At 32.5% G+C, this 14,699-nt stretch overlaps 1 protein-coding gene across 6 annotated transcripts in view; it reads left to right on the forward strand.

Moving 5' to 3' along the window:
- The first annotated feature begins 485 nt into the window (after window positions 1–485).
- Window positions 486–14,699, forward strand: part of LOC146537816 (uncharacterized) — a 134,411-nt gene continuing 120,197 nt past the window's right edge. For all 6 annotated transcript variants that reach the window (XM_085188957.1, XM_085188963.1, XM_085188959.1 and 3 more), the window contains exon 1: window positions 486–798. In XM_085188957.1, coding sequence (XP_085045083.1) covers window positions 785–798 — 14 coding nt within the window. In that variant the 5' untranslated portion in view covers window positions 486–784. The remainder of the gene's footprint in view (window positions 799–14,699) is intronic.

Genomic DNA, 14,699 nt, shown 5'->3' on the forward strand with positions numbered 1-14,699 from the left:
CTCTTTAGCGAAAGCGAAAATCATAATAACAATATGAAACGCAAGTCATTTACTAACAAAGGCCTAACTGAATATAACATTTCGAAATCCTTGAAAATAATACAAAAAAAGGAACAACACTAAGCGAGAAACATTTCCAATATATTGGGAACAATAGCCCCGATTTTTTATTCTGATAACAAGTATTTAAGAAGCTATATTTCACTGACAATTAAATAAACACTAAAAAAATACTAAAAACCGATAAAATAATAGCATGAGATGCAACTTCAATGCATTTTGCTTCCGCAGCCCATCCTTAGTTCGCACGCACTAGACACCAGCACGAAAATACTTTGTATCGTCCCATATTCTAGCTCATCTTCCTGGGCTGACCTCGCTTCCAGGCGAAATACCATCTAAACTGGTCGGAAGAAAGTCTCTTTTCCCTGACCCGTATCGCACTGGAAGGGCGGCCGTAAGCTACGGCCACGTGCACCGACAACTTGCGCTTAGTTCTTCGCGAACTGTGTGGGAGGTTAGAACGCTACATGAAATATACGAGAAATGAATATGTTTCGTTAAAGTCAAACGCCTTAGCGGTCTCTCCCCGAAATATTCTCCTTTCGGGCTGTGGACCACGTGATTTTGACAGACGTAAAAACGCCGGGTGAGGCGTGAAGTGATAGTGTTTATCTGATAAGGGTTTAACAAGTGTTTGATAATGTTGGTGTAGATCAGAGGGAAGGAGCAACGTCAAGGGCGTCACTGAAATATTATATGTTCTGTTTGTTTGTATAACGCGATGGAGTGCTTTCGGTAAGTAGCTTTTATGTCTAAATGTATGAGATTTTGTCTAATTGTATAAAATTAATAACAATTATTTTTTATTATTATTGTCAAAACGTCTAAAGAATAAGTATTTTTTGTGTTTTTAAACAAATTTTTAAATATTATAAATGTTAATGATTAATGTAAAAACATATAAAAGAAATGTGAATATGGTTACCATAAAATATATAGATAATTTATAAGGATCGATAAAATCAATAGGTTTCAAGGAATTTTAATGAGCCATTTCGTCCTGGACTCATTGTTTATGGATAGATATAGCACTGCGCATGCTCAGTAATATGTCAACAAACTCCAGCCATAGGTTGCTATGTATTGCCATTAATAATTTAGCAGCAATTTCTTAGGTGATTATTTTCATACTGGATAACGATTTTTAATTATTTTATAGGAGAAATTATGAAAAGTATGTCTAACATAGACAAATAACGTATATCTGAAAATGAATAACTTTGGTTTTTATTTTTCTTTATTTTAATGTTGAAGAATTTATTTTTAAAGAAGATGAAGAATTCATTTTCTTCATCATCTTTTATACATTTTTTTGGTTTAATAAAATGAATATTGTAATGCAGATCGGGTGTTTCCAATGTCAACAAGTATCCCACGTAATTGTTGTAGATTTTCAAAACTCGCAACATTAATAACAATTAATGTATAATAAATACAGCATTTACTTTACGTATTTTTACAGAATTATCTGGCAATTGTTTGTTTTGTAAAAAATTAAAACTTTCAAACTTAGCTTATTTATATATATCTTTTTAGTTTAATTTTCTATCCCGCCTTTCAACATGTAATGCCCGAAAAAATCGGCAAAAAGTGGAGAACGGAGTGTCTTAACACTAGGTTCCCTCTGCCTACCCTGATTTATACATACGTTCTATCCCGCATATAGCAGAAAGAATCTAGTAAATAATGAAATGATTTTATAAGAATTTGTAAAATGTCTGGCACGTAAAACTCCCCGGGATGCACGGTATAAAAATAAAATGTGAACTTCCGAAGATTAAAATATTTTTTGTTTACGTTTAAGAAAGTGAGAGTTGTTTTTTGCATATACTGAAAATAATATAACTAATCGTTGCCTGTCTCTTCGTTTCTATAGCTACGCGAATCTTAGAAACGACTTAACTGATTTGGATGCAGTTTTCGCTATTGTATTTTGATAAACATTTTTTTTGATTAACAGTTTCTAATATGTGATTAGTGTTATTTTTATTTTTCAATTTTTGTGATGAAATCTATGATGGCTTACTAATAGAAATGGAACAAAATATTATTTTATCAAATCTTCAAATTAACTTCCCCGTGCAAACTCAGTCAGGCAAAACTAGTATTAAATACATTTTAAGACTTAAATATTCAAATTATTACAAATCACTCTTTCTAAAATAGGCGAAAACGGATTATTTAGTCTCTTTTCTGTTTTATTATGAAAATGAAGGTTACTAGAAAAATATATAGACATACAAACATACAGATAAAAAAATTCCACATCTCATTTCTTTCTATCATCGCTATTACTATCATAAATAAATATTTGCAGAGTGAATATTGACTCATCAACTTATAAATGTTAGACAATATTCTCGGAAGCTATAAAATCAGTAGGCGATTTAGTTATAGCCGTTTAGAATTAATAATAGGCTATTTGCATGAATCGTATAATAAAATAACATTATCGAGAAAACTAATATATAAAAGTTGTATTTAGTTCGATATTTTCTATAAAATTTATTTTTAGATTTAGCTTTAGCGATGCAATTAAACGTTCTTGTATAATTTAATTATGGATATATAGATATTTGTTGGCAATTCTTATAAGAAAAAAGTATTTCTTTTATTATTTGCATATTTTTTTAGCTTCACTCTGTATACGCATATAGCAGATCAGGCAGAGGCTCCATTTCCCATTTTCGACCAAATTCTGTTGGCTTCGTGTGCTGCGTGGTGGAACTCAACGCCGCGCTTTGCTCCAACACCAGAGCGAAGGAATGAAAATATTAAATATTTAAATTCCTGGGAATCGAACCCACAACCTGTTGCGTTTACAGTTACGCGCCTGTGCCTCTGCGCCACGAATGGCCTTGAACTTTATTTATGTTACTTAATTTAATACATGTTTTCCTTAAAGACATTGTTATACACAATTTAACTATTAATACGTAATTTACCTAAACCATAAAAAGAACTCACAATTGTTAATACTTGTGTAATTACCGTAACGTTAAGGGCTGCCACTAAACACGGAAAAGTGAGGAACGGAGTGTTGTAGCACTAGGTTCCCAGGTTCCTTATGCCTACTCTGATTTGTGCGGAATACAGTGTAAAACAGCAAAAAATCTACTTTATAATATCAGAAAAATAACAGAAAAAAACAAACACACGACCACCAGCCTAGCACACGTCCTCCCTACCTAATAATCATCTAAACGCAACATTTAACGTTGGGTAAATTATACATGTTAAAGATAATGATAGAAAGCGCAACTTAACTGTGGACCACCCAGAAAACCTTTATATTATAATGCAAGAATTGCGTTTCTTGATCTACTGGAGATAAATCCAATATTTTTTTAGCTTCATGCTGAATGCCGCACCAATCAAAGTACGCAGAGGGAACCTGGGAACCTAGCGTTAAGACACATCGTTCCCAGTAATATATTTCCGTTTCCTACTGTCTACCGAGTTCTTGAGGCATTGCATATTAATGGCGGAACCCAACTTCGTGTTTTGTCTTGTTATCAAAGCAAAAGAATTATAATTTTAAATTTTTCATTTACTGAGTGGGAATCGAACTAATATCCGTTGAACAAGCGTGAGTGTAAAGGTGACCCTGCACTACGACGATCTTAAGATGAATCTAATAATATCTTATCACGATATCCAAGAACATGACTAATGACTAAACGCTTAGTTAAATAATTTAATGAATTATATTTCAAGATTGAGAAAGAAAATTGGGAATGGAATAAAAGATTTAATTAATAATGTTACAAATTGATTCATTGATTTTGACTCCGGGCTGCTATAAATCATAGTCGAAGTAGCTACGCCTATTTGATGAAACCTTGGATTTGAATTGACTTTATAATCCCTAAATCTCTTGAGTCTTTGTGCCTTTAAAATTTCAAGTGTACAACTTTAGATTTTTAATGACTTTTTGACTTTGAGCTCAATTGGTTTCGCTTTACTTTTCCCGTAAAAAAGGTAATAATCACTTTCTCAAACGAGAATCGAACCCACAATTATCACATTTTCACTCCAATAAGGACCCGTGCAACAATGACATTGACATTGAATCGCTTTATGCTGTTTCTTCCACATAGCAGGATAGGCTGAGGGAACCTGGTAACCTAATGTTAAAACACTACGTTTCCGTTGAGACACTTCCGTTCTCCAATTTCTGTAAAGTCCTGAAGGCTTTGTGTGTTGAGTGGCGGAACTCAACGCCGCTATTTTTCCTCATTATCAAAGCAAATAAAAGAAAATATTATATATTTAATTTATGCGAGTGGTAATCGAACTGACAACCCGTCGAATTTACAGACGCACGCTTGTGCCCTGCATCACGACTGGCTTCAAATATAATTGTTAAATAAACTAACCGCACTTTAAATCTTATTACAAAAATAATGGAGAACGTATGTACAAACAAACAAAAACATTTTATCTTTCAGATCTACATATCCATTTGTGTAAATTGCAAACTAGAATATTTATTTTCATACTGCCGGTGGGCAATTCGTCATATGCTGTGTTTCTCACAGATAATTTATTGTCAGTCGCTAGAAGGTTTAATTTGGACTGACTGGGTTGCAATGTAAAGAATTTCTCCATTTTTATATTGATTTCTTTATTAAAGTTCGATGCTCTTATTGTATGTATGTACATATATGTGGATCGATCGATATAAAAAATGAAAAACGCCTTGTAAATTGTAAATTTGACTGTGAAAGCAATAGTTCGAGGTTTGTTTCCCATTTAGATTTTTTATTATTAAAATTACCAAAAAGTGAAAAACATACCTAGCATTTTTACTTTAGGTCTAGGATACATTCGTACCCATATGACTACCAAAAAACATGAAGCTAAAAGAAAAATATAAGATATTTATTTGGAAACTTTAATATTCCAACCATTTCCACAACCGCATGTTCATTAATGATGGAATCATTAATTCAAAATTAGGCGTTTTATAACATGCGTTTATGTATGATGAAGTAAACTTGGAGTCACGTTTGGTGGTCAGCAACCATATGCAAATATAACCACAAAGCCTCAGAACTAGTATGGAATATTAAATATTTCCTATGTAACCAAATGATTTCCGGGACTGATATGTTTTTGTAATCATCACACTTTAGATTTTTTTTTGCGGGATACATAGAGGCTTTCTCATCTTTTCTCCAATTTTAAAAGTTTACCAGACTTTACCTTAAGACATAAATTCCTTCTTCTCTGTTCTCATAAATGACTTCAAGGCGTCTTCAGGGCATAAGTTGAGCACGACGCGGCGTTGAGTTCAGTCACTCAAAACGCAATCCCTTCAGAACTCGGAGGAACGGGAACACAGTGAGAAAGTGAAAAAATGCATATATAAAATAACTAATTATTTATTCGTTCTGATTACTGACCTAGTCTATGGCAGTATACAGGGTGATTAATCATAGCTCGCCATTCCCGCCATCTAATTACGCAAAAGAGCCTAAAGAAAATCAAAATTTAGCCAACCTTAAAGCAGCAACCAAGAGATTAATCATATGAGTCACACGTGCAGTCGATGCGGTTATTTATTATTAGCTAGTGTTATTCAAAGCCCTCCTACTGTATGTAAAAAGCAATTTGATTTCTTAATACCTACACGCTAACCGTGTGATTGTAAATGTGACAGGCTTTGGGTTCGATTCCCAGTTGAAGAAATTAGTTATTAAATATTTTTATCGGTCTGGTGTCAGAATCAAAACGTTAGATTCCCAGGTTCCCTTTGCCTACCCTGGAATGTGCGGGATACACAGTGAAGCGAAAAAAATCTGTAACAAATATATAGATTTAGCGGAGAGAATAAATTATCACTTTACATTAGTCTCATCAGATCTCAATGTCAAGTCACCCTGTTGTTTAATTTCCTAGATGCCTGAATTAGATGTTATGCTTATTGTATAGCGGAACTTAACGCTGCCTTTTGTCTTTTATTTACCAGTTTGGACAAATTAGAGACTGTGTACATAAGTTATGTATTTGATCTTCTTAACAATATTTGGGAGTTATATGTAGCTGAAAAAAGTTTTTTTTATATATGACGAAGATGCCTGTCTTATCTCTGCTACAAAAATCTCATCTCCATGTATAGTTGCTGACGTTGCTCAGCCAAGGTCGATGTTTGATTATCTTAGCTTTTCATCTGTTTGTTGCGATTGGAAGCTATGGTTGAGATGCTACTGGACCAGATTTGACGCGTGATACTGACATTATTGCTTAAAAACTATACCTATGTATACTTATTAAGGCCAGCGTGCCGTTATAAACGTGACCGGTTATGGGTTCGATTCCCAACCCAAGAAATGAAACGTGACGTTGATTCCCACCACTCAACACACAATACCTCCAGAATTCGGCGGAGAGTGGGGGACGGAAGTGTAACTTCCTTGGTACTCCATTTACGTCCCCAATTTACATGGAGTTTATCAGAAAACACAGGCATGTTTAATGCAATCCTCGTTCATGTTAATCGTTAACAGATTTCTTGCGCAATGCATATAAATCGAGCTGGTGTATAAATTATACATCGTGTGTAACAGTGTTGGATTCAAACTTGGTGCGCTTGATAATGAATCGAAGTTTAATTTGAGGAAAGTTTTGATTGAGAGACAAATATTATATATGGGTCTAAAACCATGTAATATCTTTAGAATATGTGGGTTAATTAGTATAATTGTTATAAAAATATGATTAAACTACATTTGTACAATTAAAAAAAATAAAAATATATATTTTTGGCTATTTTATGAAGAAAGTTCCTCGTTGAAATGGTCGTGGCTATCACGTTTATTAGTAAAATTTTAAAAAATACTTTTATAAAATAAAAGGACTTTATGTTTTAAATAAAAAATTCTTACAGTAAATGAAGAAGCAAAAATGTCATCATAAAATTATAATAATAATATGTATAAAAATGTACCGTACCTAGTAAGTATGCATTACGCGTACACTAAAGCGAACATTACATCATGTCGCTTTAATTTTTGTCCCGCTACCAGGGCTACCACGTTTTTGACGAACGAAGACGTTCAGAGACAGTTTATACAGTTTTTTAAATATATATCGTTAAAAAAAAAGAAAACAAGCTTTTAAGTTTTAGCTACTAGTAGGTAATTCCGGTACCTTTTTTTAAGGCCGTTGTGGCCCAGGGGCACAAAGATGTGACTGTAACGCGACGGTTGTGGGTTCAATCTCCACTCGAGAAAATAAAATAAATGATTTTATTTTAATGTATATTTCCATTTCTTCGTTCTGGTGTCGAGGTAAAGCACGGTGTTGAGTTCCAGCACTCAACATGCAAAGCCTTCAAAATTCAGCGGAAAGTGAGGAATGGAGTGTCGTAACACTAGGTTCCCTCTGCCTACCCAGCTGTGTGCATGAAGCTGATTTTTTTTTATTTAAATATATTTTTACTAATATAGTATAATTTTTAACCAAAAATATTACTAATCAATTATAATTAGAAGTTACCATCAAAGTAACTGGATAACTGGGACTTTTAAAAAATATTAAAATAAGGACTGTCCCAGTAAGATTAGGACGGCTGGCAACCCTGCCCGCTACTTTATTAACATCGTGTATGCATCACGAGATACCAAATATAAATTTTAGGCGGCTACATTCTGGCTATGAATTATGTCAGCGATATTAGTAATGACACGCGCATTTTTAGATATTAACTTGTATAGCGTATAATCTACTTGTAATGTAGATTATATGCGACAGGTGAAAAATTTCATATTATATGAATTTTATAAAAAGAATGACTATAAGATTAGAAGAAGATTATTTTTTTGAACTTGACTCATCTCCTGGTATATGCACCAGGGTGGACAAATAGAACCTAGAAAATGGGCATATTTTTTGATTGCACTGCATAAACGCATCGATTTTGCTGCATTTTGTATGAAATTCGCTGCGTAACCAAAACCTCATCTAACAATATAAATAAAGAAAAAAATCTGTAATGTGAATATTCATAGGCGTTTCTCAAAAAAAGTCATCACGAATTTTTATTTTTGTAGTTCATTTCATACAGAGTAAGATACGGCCGCAAATTTAAGTTTGTTCTGTCAACTTTTATATAAGTTGTACTTCCCGTTGTCCTACAATCCTGAAATTGCTACAGAAGCCTCGGGGGGCGAGTCCGATTCACACTTAACCGGTTTTTTATACATTCAAATGCGTATCACTCCTTTACTACTATTATATCTTACACCTAAATAATATAAACTGTAAAAAAAACTAAAAATTATCAAAATATTTTAACAAACTTAACCAAACCAAAACCAAATTAATTCATATTACACGATCAAAGTGCTCGCGAGGCGTCTATTTAATTAGAAAAAAAAATTGACAGTCAATTCTGTTGTAATTTCCTTCCAGATTCCGGACGAATAATATTAAGGAAGCTCTGTTCTTTTATGTCCCTGTTAAAATGTCAGAACTTGGCCGTGACGAAGATTTATTATTTGATCCGAACCCACAAAAACATTCTTCATCTCGAAGCGTAAACGTTTCTTTTAAAAAAAACAGTAGCTTACAAAAATTTGTAATGGAGATTGAATCTTGTATTGTATCTTATTGTGATTGGTTTGTCACACCTGGTGTTTGGAAGAATTTGAATTTTTTACGACTAAAAAGACTTGATGCCGACAAAAATAGCTCAATTGTTTGGTTGAAATACGTTGTCAAAAGCATTTTTTTTATTATTGTAAAAGCTGTTATTAGAATACTCTTTGATTGATCTTAAGAATGGTTGTTGATTTTAAATAATGGTCCTATAAGAAGCTACTTAAGGGACATGTATTACCCAAAAATTATACCCCTCTACGCGTATAGTAGGCTGAGGGAACCTGGACCTCTAGAATTAAGACACTCCGTTCCCATTAAGAAACTTTCGTTCCACGTTTTCCGCCACACTGACGCTGTGTTATACCTCCTTACCAGAGCAAGGAATTGAGGAATTGAGGACCTTACCAGAGGAAGGAGCATTTCCTCGATTGGGAATCGAACCCACAACCTGTCGCGTTCACAGTCGCCTATGTGCCCCAATTAATAATTAATTTCAATTTTTATTATCGCGCATAATATTATAAATTTCATACAAAATACACTAACCATTTGTCGTTCGCTCAGTTTTTGCGTCATTGAAACGGTAACAACGGCTAATGTGTATTTAACCCTTGTTTAATATGGTAAAAACTAATTAAGCTTTGGTTTGGGTTATTTTATTATGTGGGGAATAGGATATTAGTTGTTTTCTGAATGCATTAATTCTGGGAGATATTTTTATTTTAATTATTATAACATATTTATATAGAAGTAAATTGTAATATAATAATACGAGACATTCATTATATACTATCAAGAGTCTGACTACAAAAGTGATAGTTCTAGGTTCGATCCCCTTTCGGGGAATCGGTTATTATTATTTTAATTGTGCTGGAATTTCTTAATACAGGGTTCCCTCTAACTAACCTGCTATGTGGAAAAAAGCATAAAGATCCACTAGCGAAACACTATTAATATGTTTGTATTATACAAAAAATCGATTTGTTATATAGTACTTCTGTTGATGTTTCTCACAAGAGTTTAACGACAAAGTCGTGGGTGCAAACAAGGTCTAAGGACAGTAAATTACAATTAGGGAGTAATTAATTCCGAAGACGTGACATGAGAATCGTTTTACACTCCATGACACTTAGTTATTGTAGCTTCTATGCTAATAATCTGTGACGAAATTATGTGTTTCGTAATTAATATATGGGATTACTTTCTTTTTTTTAGTTTTACACTATATCCAAGGGAACCTGGGAACTTATTGTTAAGACATACTGTTCCCATTAAGACATTTCAGATCTCCATTTGTTCATTCATCATTTTCCGTTGGAGGAATTCTAGTGGAATTCGGGAAGTACTGCGTATTTTATATCCTCGAGTGAGAATGGAACCCACAACCTGTCGCTTTTGTAGTTTGCTTGTGTCCCTTCTCCACATCTGGCTTTGGACTGGCTGGATAACTGACGAATTTTATTTAAAAATTATCAAAAATTAAAAAAAAAAACGATATTTCAAAAATAATGTTTAATTTATTTATATATTTCTCATTAAATCGCAACAAGATAAGACAGATTTGCGTCTTGTAAAGTGTCATGTTTTGCAAGTGACAAATGCAGTGTTACACTCTATATACACTGCAATACATTAGTTAACTTCATAGAAATATGTACTAAAATAGCTTAACGCTGTTTTCCGCATATAATAGGGTAGACAAAGAGAAAATTGTGCTTAAACACTCCGTTCTCCACTTTCTGTCCAATGTTCGAGACATAGTGTGTTATATAGCAGATCTCAATGTCACGCTGAGCCGGGAAACGAAAAAAAAAATCTTAAAAACCATTCAATCCCCCAGTGAGGATAGAACCCACAAACATCGCGTTTACAATCAAATACTGTACCATTGTGCCACTACGGCCTATATTAATTTAATTAGCTCTAAAAACGCAATCATAATAGATTCGACGTGGACAATAAACATTCATTTCTAAATAAACATTTCCACGTACAAAACGTTCCATCGTACATTTCATAATAGGGTGCCCTTTCAAGCAATAATCGTAATTATATTAAACATAAATGTCCTGTAAATTGCTGTTTGCAATATAATCATTAAATTTATATTTACTTTTATTGCACTACCGTGAAATAGACTTTAGACTAGTGACCCCCACGTGGTTTCGCCCGCTTGTATTATTTATTTATTTTCTAGCCTATCTTTAGCCAATTTATTTATTAAATCTCTTATTTTATAGCAAAATTGTCGATTGCAACAACATTTTGACATATTTTTTTTATTTGTGAACCGATGGAAATTAATAAACACTATATGCTAAAAGAAGCTTACGTAAATAGAATAATGAAAACTGCATTCAAATCGGTTAAGCCGTTTCTGAGATTAGCATTAACAAATGCATAGACAAACAGACGAACACAAGAACATTTTCTATTATATTATAAATAATAAATATAGATTTCCTGGTATAAAGTATTATTCATTGCGCCATTTTATTAAATGTGATACAATTATCTGCTAATGAAGATTTAAAGTGTTCTCTCAGTGCTAACCCAGTTCCAGCCTATTTGTGTCGCGCAAATTGCGATTAGACGTTACTAGCTTTTAATGTATCCAAGTTTACGATATAAATGTTGTAAAAGTCTTACTTGTGAATATAAAACTACTAGCGGCCCGCCCGCGGTTTCGCCCGCGTGAACTACGTTATTATTAATTTCTGTCTCCATGAGTACCTACGACGTATAAGTGATGTCCATGCAAAATTTGAGACTCCTAGCATTTGTAGTAACGAAGTTTCATACAAACTTTCAACCCCAAAAACAACCCCTTAGAAGTCGAATATTGCAAATACCCGTCTCAGATAAACGTCCTATAAGTAACTCCTATGCAAAATTTGAGATTCCTAGCACATGTAGTTTCTGAGATTTCGTGATGAGTGAGTGACCTTTCGATTTTATATATATAGATTTAAGATCTATGTAGTAATTTCAATTTTGATCTCTTTGGAATTCCTCTGGAAATTGATCCAAAAATTGTCAAATTAATCTACGAGTACGTTTTTATATTTGAATTTATCTAATTTTCAAAAAAACTGTACATATACAAGTATTTTTGAAATTCCAGGTGTGCGAATAGATCTAAAGATATTAAAATAAAGTACATACAACTATTTTATCGTTTGTCCAATTTAAAAAACATTGACTATGATTGTAAAACAAGATAAAATGACAAATCTACATATATTAGAATACTATAGATTCACAGATAAAAATGTCAATAAAATTGACGTTTTTATCGGAAAGAAATAGTTTGACGCCTTAAGAATGTCATCAGTAAGGTTATTATCTTATATGAACTTTTGTCATGTCGAGAATTTAAATTTCCAATGGCGTTACGAAAAGATGAGTCAGTATGGCCCGTACGTGAGTTGAATGCGGTGATGGTACTAGCAGGATCTATTTTAACCTGTTTTCATTATAGGGCCGTAATGACTTTCAATTGTCGCATACATTTTTTTTTTAGCTTCACGCTATATTCCGCACATAGCTAGGTAGGAAGAGGTAACCTGGGAACCTTATACACTCCGCTCACATTATTCCCTTTCCAGGGTTTCCTCCGTATGCTGAAGGCATTGTGAATTGAGTGGAGGAACTCCTCATCGCGTTTTACCACGTTACCAGAGTGCAAAAATGAAAATATTAAAATCTTTAATTTTTTTGAGTCAGAATCGAACCCACAATCTATCGAATTTATAGACCCACGCTTGTGTAAAGACAAAAACATTGATTGGTATAACGGTTTTTAGTCTAAATAATGCATATTGTATTTGAACCGAAAACCATGGATAATCTTAGCACGTCTTTACACTATGAGTATTTCAAATGAATGTTCTTATACTATACCTTTAAAATTACTTTTAGTTTAAACTTTTTTGTTCATACAAAAATTTTCTGGGTTATCAGCTCCAAGTGACTTATGGCGGTCACAAAATTATTTATACTCTCAACTTTCAACACCTGCATTTACACGAATTTCGTGATACTTAGTAGGTTACTTATCGCTAGACATATTAATGGTTAGTAGCACCATTAAGATTGTTATATCACTTTAATTTTCAAATTTTTCCCATAAAAATATACGATGCTAAAATAGCGCATCGCCTTGTAGAATTATATTATAGGAAAATGTCTGTATTAGAAAAAAATCCACATTTTCTTCTCTTCTCATTTAATGAGTTGCCCAATTTATAATCTGGACTCCTTTGAGACGTATAAAATTATAACCAGAAAACTAAATGATATGGAACGCCATGACAAATTAGGGCATGAATCTTTTAATTGGTACTAGTTAGTGCTGTGAAGGGACACCTTCTTAATAATAATTTAGAATAAAATACTTTTGATGTAAGAAATTTGATTTATTAATGAAGATATTTTATATAATAGGATAGTTTTGATATCTATTTATTCATGGGAGCGTCAAATTTCAAAGATATGGGACTTCAAAGGGACGAACAAAGTAGTTCCACAATTGACAAAGATGATATTATATCCATATGTTTCTGAAATATTTACAACGATATTGATTATAGTACATATTTTAATAAATATAATTGAAAATTATATATATATCCTTTTTAATTAACTTTACTAGTACAATGTCGTGTCGTTATTACAATAAATTTCGTCGTCGTTATTACATGCAAAAAATAGAAAATAAATTAAAATCAGTTTATTAAAAATTGATTAAAAAGAGAGATTTCACTTTTTCGAATTGTATTTAGTAGCAAAATTTGTATAAATAATTATTTCTTTTTTTCGAGTTTCGATTTTCGATTTCGATTTATTTCGAGTTTATTCATTAATTATACAACCGCTCCACAACTGCCAACATTAAATTCCACAAATCTAGACAAAATCCAGCTAAATCCAGCATCAACAATGCTATTCCATTGTCTAGTTCAAAAGAAGTTCGCGCAGTGGTACCAACATGCACACACAGAATAGTACATTGCAAGCAATTTGTTCCTACGTGAGTTGTGTGCTCAGTTGGGAAGAACCTCATTAGTTACCGCGGAAAAATGCTCGGTCAACTTGTATGTGTTTAATTTTTTAAACTTGCGTTGTTTTGCGTTTCCAGGACTTGAAATAATAAACTATATTTAATTTTTGTTATTCATTGTTAAGTTTATAATTTTTTACTGTTTTTTTTTTTATTTTTTATTGTACCAGTTGTTTGTTTTTACAACAGAAATTGAAGGTTAAAATGCCAATTAGTAAATGGTAAATACATTGCCGTACTATTTATATTATTTTCTCACTTTTATAATATATAAAGAACACTGCTAGACTGGAGTAAAAATTTTTAAAATTCAATAATTCCCACTCGGGTGGATGAATTTATTTTAGTCGCTCTGGTAACAAGATAAAGCTCGTCATAGAGTTTTGCCACTGAACATGCATTGTTTTGAAAAATTTGGCGGAAAGTAAAGAAATCCGTATCCAAATAATCTCTCAAAAAATCATTTACTATTGAAAATGCTATCAAAGAACTAAAACTAAACGTCATTTCTACAACTTAAACTCAAATATTGGCAACTATAATTTGCATTTGGAAATTAGCACGCTGTCAAAACAGCTTGCAGTGTTACCATACATACAGTTTATTATATAGAAACATGCATACATCTGGGTCGACTGTATCCTTGTTGGAGAATATTGAATAACTTTAGTTTAGTTATGAGCTGAGAACGAACACTGATTGAGTAAGATCTTGGGAGATTTAATTTAAAATGGAGAATTTATGTATAGCAAATATTTAATTAATGTTCTTGTGATATTTTGTGTAATTACAATGGGTGTGGAATCGTTCGAATCTAATACTATAAAAAACTAATATTAGATCGAAACGTAGTATTTCGAAAAACAATGCTGAAAATATTTATTTCTCTTTATCTACTAAAATACGATAAAAATATATAAGAATGTGAATTTTAAAGAAAATAATAATTGGAATGAAGTATAATTAA

Source organism: Heliconius melpomene, chromosome 7 (genome assembly GCF_056956725.1).
Source record: "Heliconius melpomene rosina isolate 202511_hmr_F chromosome 7, ASM5695672v1, whole genome shotgun sequence".
NCBI lineage: Eukaryota > Metazoa > Arthropoda > Insecta > Lepidoptera > Nymphalidae > Heliconius > Heliconius melpomene.